This window comes from Cricetulus griseus (genome assembly GCF_003668045.3).
Source record: "Cricetulus griseus strain 17A/GY chromosome 1 unlocalized genomic scaffold, alternate assembly CriGri-PICRH-1.0 chr1_0, whole genome shotgun sequence".
Lineage (NCBI taxonomy): Eukaryota > Metazoa > Chordata > Mammalia > Rodentia > Cricetidae > Cricetulus > Cricetulus griseus.
The window spans coordinates 173,811,902-173,825,394 of NW_023276806.1; the positions used below are offsets into that span (position 1 = coordinate 173,811,902).

Consider the following 13,493-nt stretch of genomic DNA (forward strand, 5'->3'; position numbering starts at 1 on the left):
GGGAAAATACAGCTTCAAAAAGAAAAAAAAAAAACAAAACCCCAAACTAAACAAAACAAAAGCTAAAAAGAGAAGGGGGTAGTGGTGGCACACACTTTTAATCTCAGCACTGGGGAGGTAGAGCTCTGAGTTTGAGGCCAGCCTGGTCTACAGGGTTGGTTCCAGGACAACAGAGGAACCCTGTCTTGAAAAGACAAAACAAACAAACAATACAAAATAACCTCTGATCCTTACTGAATTCAAATTAACACACAGTTTATATAGTTGGAAAAAGAAAAGATTTTTGGATATATATTTTATTTGACAGTGTTTTAGAATATCATACAGTAAACAAGATTTCTGTAAAAGTTAATTTATCCATAGTGGTGCGTTTCATAAAAATAGTTGCTCACTTACAGTCTTTCTGTGACTATTAATACATGGAATTATATTTATAGAGATACAGCTGTACAGGGTAAATTCACAGCTAACACTACACAGAAGTATTATTTGGAATGAGATTTAGATGATGTGCTGTCTTCACAGGTTATGGATTACAGCCACATAAAGCAATTACTGCACAAGTAGTAGCTGTGAAGTGTGCAAATTAGAGTTTATGCAAGCGGAATCTCCGCTTTGTGTTTTCCTTTTGTAACACGGAAAATAAAGGTAAGAGGATACAGTACCAGGACGTGCAGCTACACTACAGAAGCATTGTCCAAAACCAGATTCAATAAATTAATGGCAAACTATATTGGGTGTCTAGTCCAGGGGAGAAAGAGGAATTGACATTAAACCCAAAGTATAAACCACTCAATGTGTTTGTGCTTTTGTTTATGATGAATGTGTTTCATTTTGGAAATGACTTTTATAAGCTGCAAGACCCTTCATGGGAGGCTTTCAACCATATTGGTTTCCAAACAACTCTCCCTATGTCTGACAGGACTTAAACTAGGGAGTACCCAGGTTACAAAGAGAGGGAAAGACTCACTTGGGACAGCTTTTACGTGTGACCAGGTGTAAAGGACCTGACCTCCTCTTTTATTTATCTGATTACAAGTGTGTGTGTGTGTGGGTGTAAGTCTTTTTTGCTTTGGAACTTGTGAAAGGCGCAGACTATGGGAAGGGTTGAAGCCTCGCTCATACAAAGCATATTCATGACAAACTGTCTTTAGACATTTTGCCTTTTAATATGCACAGCTACAATAAGTACCAATAGATAACTGATTGAAGCTAATGTTTTACAGTTTTACTGCAGGGCCAGTCATTAACCTGTGATGGTAACCAGGGAACACAAAGGGGCATCATCTGTAGATGGTTAGTGAAATTAAAAAAAAGTTATACAAGGCAGAAGCAAACCAAATGGAAACAAAGGGCCATTAAATAAGGAAAGATAACAGGAAGGAATGCCAAAGGACTCGTATTCTTTAATGAAAATAGTTATAATAATGTTTTTAATATTAGAGATTCATTCTAATTTGAGAAATATAGGACAAATACTTTGTCAAAGTGCAAATGAAGTAATGAAGAGGTTTTAAAATAAGACAATAAGATAGGTAAAATAGAACATTGCTAACAACAAAGCAGCTACCTATCTCTCTGCGCCTGGCGTGACAGGAAAGACTTCTCAGGAAGGAACCGCAGCGTTGCCAATCTCGATTAAACAGATGATGGCCTTTTGATTATAAAACTCATATTTTAGAGGAAAACCAATTAAGATCTACGAGCTAACCTGTAAAATTCTGACTTACGGCAAACTGTTCCCTAGGATACAATTTTTAAAACCTTTTTTTTTTTTTTTCCCTATCACTGAAAATGTACAGACATGTGACTTGATCACAGAAATGGCAGTAGAAAACGGCATCACACCAATGAATTCACTAGGTTTCTAACTCATCCTGCAGTGGGCAGGGAACGCTGCTAATACCGCTAATACCGCTGGCGGATGCCGAGGGTGAGCCATGGAAATGTCGCGGGCGAACAGTTCTGAATGTTTCAAAGAAACCCTTTGACCCCTGTCTAGATATGTCAAGAACGATTTATTTACAACACTTTAGATCAATGAAAAGATATAATCTCGTCTCAGTTTCCGCTTGCTCCGTGCAGTTTGAATTTTTAAGGCGATATATTCCAGTTTGTGATTGCTCTGAACGTGTCCAGTTTCTTGATAAAAAGTTTGGATGACATCCGGAACCTTCATGCAGTGGGGGGTTACCTTTTTTATTTTTTTTCCCTTTCTTTCTCTTTTTAGACTAAAGCTACACTGCACTGTCTCTCTGTGATGGTTGCGTGATTTTGGTTCTTCCATAGCTGCCAAAGCTCCCACCATGGAACCGGGGGCTTTAGGATCAGTTTAGGTCCGCGCGCACCCCTTGCCGCGCCGCCCACCGGTGCTCCCGGGCCTCGCGCGTCGCGCGCGGATCTATGCGTGGGACAGTGAAAATAAATTAAAACGCCGGGAGACGGGACCGGGAAGAACGGGCTGCGTGGAGGCAGCCGGGGGCGGGGGCGGGGGCCCCTCATCTGCCCGCGGCCGACGCTCCGGGCTGCAAGGCTCCCGGCAGCTTGTCGGAGCCCGGCACCTTCCAGGGCCCCGGTGCCACCGCCGTCTTGCGCGCCGGGCCGCCCGCCGCGGGTCGTGGTGCGGGGCGGGACCCCGAGCGCGCGCCCGCGGCCCGGAGCCCTCGCGCAGGCCCCGCAGCGCCTCCTTCCCGTCGGCCGCCTCCGAGGCGGGCCTGCCGGCCTCGGGCCTCCCCTGGCCGCCGGGCGCCTCCTCCGGCCTCGGGCGCGCGCTGCTCGGCTGCGGGCTCGCCGAGCGCTCCCTCTGCTTCCCCGGGCGCTGCTTCTTCTGGCCGCCGGCCGCAAGCTCCTTTGGTTTCCTAACGTCGTGTTCCCTTTGGATATCCCAAGTTGGGTCTGGGCCTATCTGGTGGGAAGGGTCGGAGGGTGGGGCTGGATGTGATGGAGAGAATGGAGAGAGGATGTCTTCGAGGGAGACGCCTACTTCCGGCAGGCCTGCGGCGGGGGCAGCGGCAGCGCTCCAGGCGTAGGGTTCGTCTGCGGACACGAAGCAGCACAGCGTTAGGGCGAGCCACGTCCCCTGCTCCAGCTCCCCCGCTCGCCAAAGACCCGGGCTGGCAGCCAGGCGGCTGCGCTCTAGGGCCCCCCGATACCCCCTCACTGCCAAGAGGGCAGCAGCCAGCCGCGCCCAGGGACTCGGTCCCCACCCTCCTTTAGCGCCCCGGGGTTCAAGGCGCAGCTCCGGCCTAACCCCCTTGCCCCAGTCTGCTCTAACTTTGGTGTCAAGCCCAGCGTGGACCCTGACTTGACAATGCTTAAAACAATGGCTCTCAGCCTGGATCCACCGTGGTTAGGAAACCTCACATTGCCCAGCGGCAAAGGGATCAGGGGCTTCTTTCTGTTTTTTAGCAGCAGCCGGGGATTCTGAGGAAGACGTTTCTGAGGGCCAAGATTTAAGAAACGTGGGTCAGAGCCCTCTTCAAAGGAGTTGGGCTAGTGGTTTTTCTCAACCATTAGGTGTCGCCCAAAGCGTAATAATCCTCAGCTGGTTTGGGGATTTGGATTGATTCATTTGAAAACTATCATTGCTGTCTTCCCTTAAAAGAAAATCTTTGATTTTTTTTGTTTTTCTTTTTCTTTTTTTGGTAGTTTTAACATGGATGGCTTCTAGACTAAGATATATGGGACTGTTTCTAGAAAGCCTAGCTTCAACCTGGAGGATTAACTGTTTACTTCCAAAAAGGATGTATGTGTGTGTGTGTGTGTGTGTGTGTGTGTGTGTGTATGTGTGGTAAGAAATGACCAAAAACACTGGCCAGAAGCCAAGTAGGGAACAGATGTGTGAGAAATCAAAGATGTGTTAGTTACGACCACGAACAATAACATTACCCTTGAATTTCTATACCCTAAGGGAAAAATAAAGCAAAGAAATTCAATACAGAAACCCTTGATATTTGCGAGGAATATGTCTCATGACCTTTGAAAATCCTCAAATTTTGTAATATTGTTCTAGAATTTAATTTTCTCTAAGGAATTGGTATATGAGTCAGGGGACAAAGAAGCCACATGAATATTGAATTCTGGGTAGCTGGTGATTCTTCTGCACTGGTAGCTAAGCCACCCCCTCCCCATAAGTCTTAAGGGTGTGATTCCATTTCCCCACCTCTGTAACAGGGGGCAGAGGTGAGCAAGGATTCTTGGTTGTATCCAGTCTGTGCATACCAGGAGTCTGCTTTGTTTAAAGCTGAGAATTCTCATATAGTACTTCTAAATGTGACTTAGATGAGGATAAAAAGATAACAACGGAGCTGATGAAATCTGAATAGGTTATTCTGGGCACAGTGTTATCTCCCTTCTCTCCATAAACTGATGTCTGTGACTATTTTCACATTGTAAACCAAGAGTCCTTGGCTACCTTAGGAATAATCTGGAATTAGTGGATGTGTTCAGTGAAAATGTGAATATATCCTACTGGAGGCTAGTGTTAAAAATCAATGTACAATAGAAAGTGGCAACTTGCCAATACAGGAAAATATTGCCTAAAGCCAATCCAAAGACCTGGGATAGTTTGTGCAACAGTCATTTCTGACCAGGACCGTGCAATGGCATTTTGTATGTTAACAGCTATTTTCTCCACCATTACATCACATATGGTCGAGTCAATTAGCTGGCCTTAAATTACTTCTGAGGCACAGGGAGAAGGCTGACATTATTTATACCCTTTCCCGAAGAAGGAACTGAAGCAGAGAGAAGGTTAAGTAGCTTGACCAAAATTATAGAATGGCCACCCAAGAGTAACATTTTGGGTTTCTTTACCCTTTTTACTGACTGAGAAAATCGTCCCAACCTATTGCCATGCAAATAAGGCAAAGCATGTGAGACAGGTCTCAATGGTCGTCCGGTGTAAAGGGACTGGTGCCATCACCCACCAGAGTACCTAGTGTTTGTTCCTCAATATCTATTGACCATATGTGTGGGACTGAACAGGAGGGTTCTCATCAGACCACACATGTAAGCAGCTGTCATTATCGGCCTGGAGTCATTTCTGAAACCTTGTTCTTTTTCCTTCTACTCTTTCCTATCTCCAGTAACTCTCTTTATGGTAAGCTAAGGATGGGTTTACCTAAAAATACAGATCTTACCAGAAAACTATTTTCAAGAGATTTTTAATAAGTGATTAAAAACTGTGGAGAAACGAGCGTTTTGTGTTCTAAGCTACTACCTATTAAGAATATTAATCAGAAATTAAAATTAATTGTGTATAGAGTAAAATATCTCAGAGGTAGAGATCTACATGTGTGTGCATTTTTGATTTCTGAGTAAAGGAGCTTTGTAGTTCAGTGCTGGGCATGCAGCCCCCACACAGGCATGAGCTTGTGAAACTCCATAAGGCGTCTCGATGACAGCCCTTCTATGTACCTTGTCCTGCCACCTACTTCATCAGGTGAGATGCGTTGGGGACAGGAAGAGCCCTTCTCTAATCTTTAAAACTCTAACAGTCATGACATCATGATGTACAATGAAACAATCACTCAAATTTAGTAATTTCATTTCTGACTTCATGGCTTGATTCCGTTAGGTTTCTTTAGGCCATATTTTCTCGTTTTCCCTCCCCCATTCTCTGCTTTCTTTCTTGTACCTGGGGACAGGCAAGGGTGTGTGATGATGGGCCCAGCACAGGCTAAGCTGTGTTGTGATGATGGGCCCAGCACAGGCTAAGCTGTGTTGTGATGAAGGGCCCAGCACAGGCTAAGCTGTGTTGTGATGATTGATGGGCGCAGGCTGGGGTGTGTGGTGATGGGCCAGGCATAGGCTGGGGCGTGTGCTATGCTCATTTATTAAGTGGTTGAGGAAGATGTCTTTACAGCATCTTCTCTGAGATGCTCTAACAGGAGATATAACAGGGATGCATCCTACAAAGTTGAAACAAGTCACAGCTGGCTTGCTGGTATTTCTGCAGCTGCTCTTTCCAAGCAATGTCCCAGGTACAGTGGCTAAAACCAGATTAGTGTTTCCTCTCCTACCCTACCCAACTCAATGATACTTTGTGTCAAATCTAGAGGCTACCTCTGTGTATTCACCTTCCTATACTACATTTGCAAGTATTTCCGTAAACAAACTGGACTCATAATTTCATGACACCCCCATCTCCTGCTCCTCACACTACCTTTCTTTCCCATGACCTCGTTAGGGATTTAGTCTTCGGAAAAAAGCTCCCAATGTTCCCGTTGACTTCTGTTCTACCTGATGGTTCTATGCTGGTTTATCCGTCTGCCTTCTTAATATCTTTCTTTGAAAAATGTATTGTCTTCTTCAATACCTCAACTAAAAAGCTGTAAACCTTCCCTTTGAAGCTATTCTCCACCCCACCTCATTGTCTCGCCATGGCAGACAGGGCTGTAGTCATGTGATATCACCCTGGATCCCTTTCTCTTATCCCACAAATCCAGTGCATCTGTTTCCTTAGTCCTGTCTCCAAATACACGCAGGCTCTGACAACTTCACCTACTCTTTTACTACTTTTAATTTGTTTTTAACTTTTAATTTTTTAAAATTTTTACTTTTTATCTTTTACTTTTTTAAATTCAAGATAAGGGACAGTCCCTGGAAGGACGCAGCTAATACAGGATAATCAAGACAACCACACTTAAAAAGGGGGCCACAAGTAGACATATTCCCATGGGGAGACTACAGAAATTCTAAATTTCAGAAATCACTTTCAGCATTGTTCAGAGAAGTATAGTAAATGATGAGCCACCACCAACCACCACCTGTCCGTGCAAGGGATCGGCTTGGTATGAGGAAGCCAGTTTGGTTTTAGGAACTGAGCAGAGAGAGGGTCATTGTTTTAGACAGAGGAGCTGCAGAAATCCATGTCACCTGAGCCATTGCCATAAGTCACTCTTCTTTGTTGCCATGCTTGAGCAACTCTAGGGCTTCTCCACACAGCATCTGCGACAATATCTTTGATAAACACATTGGATCATGCCAATTCTTGCTTAAATCTTCAGTGGATTTTCACTGCTCTTAGATTAAAACTCAAAATAATTACCCTGCAGGATCTGGGCCCTGACATTTTCAACAGCTTTGTCTTCGTTCACCGTCCCCTCCCCAACACATACGCTCAAATTGCTCTCTGTGCAGTTCTTCATTTCGGGATGTTCTTGTCAACTGCCCTGCCTGCTGAAGAAGGCTCTCCTAGCTGCACACACTGGAGGGTTCTCCTCTACCATTCAGGACTCCTGAATGTTTTTCTAGAGAGCTCCAATACATAGGAAACATGGCTCCTAAACAGCATCAGGTTGTATATTTTTATATTTTCATAGTACTTATATACGTTTGCTGTTTACCTGACTGATATCAGTCTCAAATATGAATTGTATGAGGATGATGACCACATTGGTCTTGCTAATCACAGTGGACTTAAAAACCAGCACAGTGCTTGATGCAAAAAAAAAAAAAAGAGTGTTTGATGAATATTTGATAAAGGAATGAAAATCTGTTCCCCAAATAGAAAAAGAGGGCCTGAAGCCAAATCCTACTTGAGGAAACACTTGAGGGTGAAAAAGTCACATTTACAGTAAAATCTGTCAAGAGTGAGTTTGTGTCTGTGACTTGTATTTGTTTTGAGAGGGCAGGTGGTGAAGAATTGGCAATGTCAGAGAGGAAGTAGGTCTGGGGGTAGAATGATGAAAGAAGAGGGAAGCAAGCTACAGAGAGCATTCTGGGAACTGGTCTCCACTTTCCTGGTGGCTGGTTTTGGAGAGGGGCACTCAGAAGCTCTGGCTCCAAGGGCAGAGTCAGTTCCCTTGAAGTTTTACAGATGTTCTCTCCTCATTAACCCTATCAGCTGCTTGAAAGGCTCCGCCCCTGCAGCCATTGGCCATTGTGTTGTGGAATGTTCCGAAGAGGCCATAGATAAAATAGATCTCAAATCTCTTAAACTATGTTGAGAGAGAAACAGGTCCTCTTCTTAGGTTAGGATCACATTCCCTACCCTTCCTACTTTTTTTTTTTTATTTCTATGAAGTTCTTTATCTCTTCTAGGATAAAACTGGCCAATGCCTAAGTATACATTTTTATATATAACACAGATTATGCACACATAGTTATTTTTGAGTTAAAAGATATATGGTCTCTGAAATTATCTTGCAGGAGCTCAGCAATATTAAAAAATTAAATTCCCTTTATATGCTGACATAAAAAATATCTCCGGCTGGTGAGAAGGATAGGCAGGGAAAGGTGTTTGCTGTGTATACACGAAGAGCCGAGTTTGATGTTTGGAAACCATGTAAAGATGGAAGGAGAGAACCAACTCCACAAAATTGTCTTGTGCCCTACATATACACACACAAACCTCTTGTATACAGGAACTGTATTTCAACATCTTGTTTTGTGAAATATCACCAAAACTATAGTAATCAAGGATCTGGCCTGCTAGGAACACACTGCTTCTTGTAGTAAACAAGTATCTGTTTTCCCAGATGGCTCTTATCTTGAGTGAAAAATCTGTATGTACAGTTGAGGAACACACAATCCTGATAAAGGGAAAGTGCTGGAGGTATATCAGTGCTGGGTACAGTACTTGACTACAAGTCAAGGAAGATGTGATAGTAACCTTTGCTGAGGACTAAGGTGGAGGGACTCTCAAAAAGGACCCAGAGATAGCAGTAGGAGAAAGACAGCCTGTCATATACTTTTACTTCACTATAGATAGCCTCAGGGCTTCTGGCTCTGCCTCGTGGTTGGCCAGCCTCTGAATTCTTGGGCTCCTACATTGTTCTTTGGTGCCCAGCTCAGAGCCAGGGCATGCCATTAGCTCAGGGAGCCTTTTTAGCTCAGGTTGATAATAGCAGCATCTCAGCTGTCTGGTACTGCTTCTAGCATCAATAGGGCCTGGTCCAGGCACTCTGACTGAGGTGCCAGACACCTTGAACTGAACTCACAGCACACATACAAACTGTCCCGTTCTACAGAGAAGGAAACTGAGAAATGAAGGTGAAGTGACCTGCTGAAGGCTTCACAGCTGCCTGACCATTAAACACTGCCACTTGATGACTTTGCTATCTCTGGTTCTTATTGAGAAATGGGGACTTGTCTATTCTTCTGGAGCGATGAACAGAGACTCCGTCTGAAGTGGCTGTCAGAAGCAGATCTATTGCTTTTCCTAATGGGGACTCTGAAATGTCATTTATCTGAACACTGGGCTCAGACATTCATTAGGGTTGGAGCACTGAGCTGTGAAAATGCTGGAAATATGGGCGGGATTCAACGGATGATAAACTTAGATCTTTTGGAGGCAGATAGTGCTATATATTTGAAATTATTCCTACCGCCTCTCCTTGGGCTAGGACTGAGTTGAAAATACTCATGTTAGGTGTTAGAAACACTGAGTTTGACATGCCAACTCTTCCACTTCTAACTATCTAATTGTCATGCAAAGTGATGTGTGGATTTGGTATCACTTCTGGCGGTACTCTTTTCCTGGCTAGAGTTACAGAATGCTGATGTGGCTGTACTGGGATCCATTTGCTTATAATTTAGATTAGAGAAAAAAGAAACATAGTTAAGGTCAGCAATGCGAAGTCACTTAGTTAAAAAATGCTTTGCAATGATGGCATTCAAATCATATAGGTCACTTTGGATCCATTCAACTATCACTTTTTGTAACAAAATATAAATACGAAATGTGTGTTAATATTTTCTGAATAAGTTAATCATTCTGTTGTATTTCTACTTTTTCTAAGACACTGTTTCCACCTGGGAGCTAGTGTGATGGCCTTCACTATTGGCTGAGTAAACTGGGTATTCTAACATTGTAACTTTTAAAGTGGCTGTGCTTGCTTATTGGAGCTTCGTGTTCACACTCCTACTAGAAATATGAGTGAAGGCATCGCTTGAGCTCCTCCAGAGCAGAAAGGCAGTCCCTGGGGCAGGCCAGGGTGCCCAGTGGATGCTTTATAGGAGCTAGTACTTGATTGTGTGCATCATGTATGTTACCCTGTAACCATCATAGCAGTTTTGAGAACTACAGTGCTGTTATCCCTAACCTACCCGTTAGAGAACTAGAGCTTAAATCAATTAAGAAAGTTTCCAGGACCACTAAGCTAATACGTGGGAACATGGCAAATGACTCTATAATCCAGAGCCCATGGCAAAACACTGACTTCATTCTAATTTTGCTAGCAGCAAAAGCAGTTCAGGAAGAGATTAATGCCTTCCACTGCTACTTAAAAGCAAAGAGAAACAGACAGACAGACAAACCCACCACTACTGCCACCACCACCACCAAAAAGCCCTTAATCACCTGGTGAAATAGCTTATGCCTAGAGTTACAGCACTTGGGAGGCTGAGGCAGAAAGATTGCAGCAAGTTTGAAGCCAGTTTTAAGACAGCATATAGTACAAAGAAAGACTCTGACTTAAAAAAAAAAAACTCTGAGGTAGTAGAAAAGTCAGGGGACACTTCATTAATAGAGTGTTCCCTAAGCATTCATTGCGAGAGGGCTCCAGTGTTTTTGGAGCTGGCAGTTAGTTGGGAAAGTGGCCACATGACAGGGAAGGTAGAGAGGAGTTAAGTCAGCAACTTGTGGAGAGTGTGAACTGGGCAGCCTTGCTTCTGGCTCCAGTTCTGTCTCTAAGCACATGAAAAGTTGGTCAATGCCATTAGTAGAGTGTGGTGATAGGTTATTTATAATTTATTAAAGCTTGCCTGAGGATTCAGAAAAGCAAAGCAGCTGGCCACTAGCTCACACCACTACCTCAGGCTGAAAGGGCTGATCTATGCTCGAGCTCTTCACCAAGCCTCAGACTGCTGCCTCTCCTCAGCGTGGCTGGAGACTGAATGCCTCTCTGAGACCTTGCTTCTGTCTTATATGCTTCCCTACTGTTGGGATTAAAGGTGTGAGCTATAATTCTCTTTTAGACTGATTCAGTCTTGTGTAGATCTGGGTAGCCTTGGACTCACAGAGATCTGTCTATCTCTTAATCCTGTGTCCTAGGACTAAAGGTGTGTACCACCACCTCCTAGCTTCTGGCTGCTGGGATTAAAGGTGTGTGCCTGGCTTCTATGGCTTTGTCTGACTTTGCTTTCTGAATCCACAGTCAGGCTTTACTAAATCACAAACAATGTATCACCACAGGAGAGGGTGACAGTTAGGACTTTAAGGAGAAGACTTAGAACTAAGCAACAGTAACAGTAACATGGAGTTCAACCTTCCTGTGCTGTATGTGGAAATGAATAGCCACTTAAGAAAGCAGTTTGGCAGTTTCTTAAATAGAGAAACACTTATTTATCACCCAACTGATTTGTCTCAGTATGATAAAAACTTATATTCACATAAAAACCTTTGTGTGGATTTTTATTGTGACTTATATTTTTATGGTGAGTTTTACCGCCAATGAAATAACCCAGATGTCCATCAACCAGTAAATGGATGAACACAGTGGGATATTATTCAGCTATGAAATGAAGCAAATTAGCCATACACCCCAAAACACAATGGATCTCAGATGCATTATGTTAAATGAAGAAAAGAGTGCCTGATTCACAAGACGCCAGAGTATGTCGCCGACCGGCAAGCTCAGTGGCAGGTCCCTGGCTGGAGCTGTGTGCTGGGGGAGCTTGACTACAGTGGACATGGACCCGGGTGATCTTAGAGGCTGTGGGACTGTTCTGAATTTGGATAACGACAGTGATAATACAATTGTTATTCTGTTGCTTTAAAGTTATTACTGATTGTTATGTCTTTGACCGTTTCATACATGTCCATAATGCTTAATGGTTACTATTTCCTCTCTACCCTTTCATTCCCCTCTCACTCCATCTACCCCTCCCTCCCACCCCTTCCCACCCTGATGTCTGGTTTTGTCTGATGACCTGTTTAATTTAAACAGGAGAATCTGTGTGATACAGGCTGCAGACTAGCCATTAGAGCCCAGCAGGGTCACTGGTGGGTACACGTATGTAGTCAGTGACGCTCCCTTTCTCTGAACCTGTCAGCTTGAAATGCTGCAGCAGTGGGGTAGGGCTCCCTAATGCCCCCTCTCCAAGCCTGATACTGCTGATGGGTCCATTCTTGGAAGACCTGGTAGTAATTGAGAATTCACTATTGCAATGGGGTTCATGGCTTACTGTTGTTTTGGAGATGTCTCAGATAACTCAGTCCTTGAACTTGCCACATAACTGAGGATGACATTGAACTCTTCATCCTTCTGCTTCTGCTTCCCAAGTGCTGGGATTACCTTGTGATGATATAATATTGTGTGGTTTTGAAAAATACCTCACAGATATACATGAATACCACCACGGGCAGTCCATTTCATTGCTGTGCGCATTATATCTCAATTTTTAAAAATGGGAAAAATAATAGTGCTGAAAACCTGTATGAAGCCAGGCAAAAGGCTCAGGTCTTACCTTTGCCAAAGTTTTTTCCACTCTGTGACTTAGTACCATCCTCCAGTGTCGATCACCACAAAGCAAGGTAAGTTTCATCCCATTGAAACTGACGATAAATTCTGAGTTTACAGACTTAGGAGATTCTGAATTAAAGAGGTTTTACTTCAATCTTTAGAAGGTACTTTTAATCTCAAAGCCTTTCAAGTATCATGTTCTTTATCACAGAAATATAGCCCTGTCTGAAGTGGTAGAGAGCTGAAAATTATCAATCACTGGGAACTTTCGGGGGTGAGAGACGGGAAGCAATCATTGCTACATCTTGCTGAAGATAGAAGTAGAAGTGAGTTACTCACAGGATATACGCCCAACTCTAACTAAATTTACACCCACCTTCAGGGTTCCTCAAATACTCTTCCTCAGGAGGTTTTTGGCTCCTCAGTGAATGGTTCATGGACAGAATTCAGGAACAAGATTAAGCCACTTCTAGGGGCAATCCCACAGTGGATATGCAACAGGTGATTCTCTGTCAATATGACCACAGAAGACGAAGAGTATGCCCCCCTTTTAATTATTTTGGCATGTTTAAAACAGAAGGATGGCCGTGGGAGCAAAGCCTTGAGCCAGACTGTGCAATCTCAGTACCATATCTTAGCAAGGTTGTCCTAAAACAACTCAATTCTATAGCCAGCTTTGTTATTCATTCTCCTTCCCCTTTTCCCCCTTCTTCACCTGTATGCATGTTTTGCCTGCAAGTATGTTTGTGTATGTGTGCATGTAGTGCCCAAGGAAGCCAGAAGAGGGCAGCTGGTTCACTGGAACTGAATTTACAGGCAGTTGTACAGTTCTATATTGAGTTCCAGGACTATGGTGTGAGCTCCTGCCTGAGTTTCAGGCTAGCCTGAAATACATAGTGAGTTCCTGTAGCAAAAACCAGGAAACAAAATTTAAAATCTATTTATAATAGTTTCAAAAATATGTAGGAATCAGGCAGTTGTGGCACACACCTTTAATCCCAGCAATCAGAAGGCAGAGGCAAGAAGATCTCTATGAGTTTCAGGCCAGCCTGGTCTACAGAGCAAGTTCCAGGATAGGCAGAG

The 13,493-nt window shown here is 43.7% G+C and overlaps 1 protein-coding gene across 1 annotated transcript in view; it reads right to left on the reverse strand.

Annotated features, from left to right (window-relative positions):
- Window positions 1-278: 278 nt before the first annotated feature.
- Window positions 279-13,493, reverse strand: part of Magi2 (membrane associated guanylate kinase, WW and PDZ domain containing 2) — a 1,367,305-nt gene continuing 1,354,090 nt past the window's right edge. The window contains 2 exon segments of the mRNA XM_027393460.2: window positions 279-2,653; window positions 2,656-3,036. Coding sequence (XP_027249261.1) covers window positions 2,499-2,653; window positions 2,656-3,036 — 536 coding nt within the window. The 3' untranslated portion in view covers window positions 279-2,498.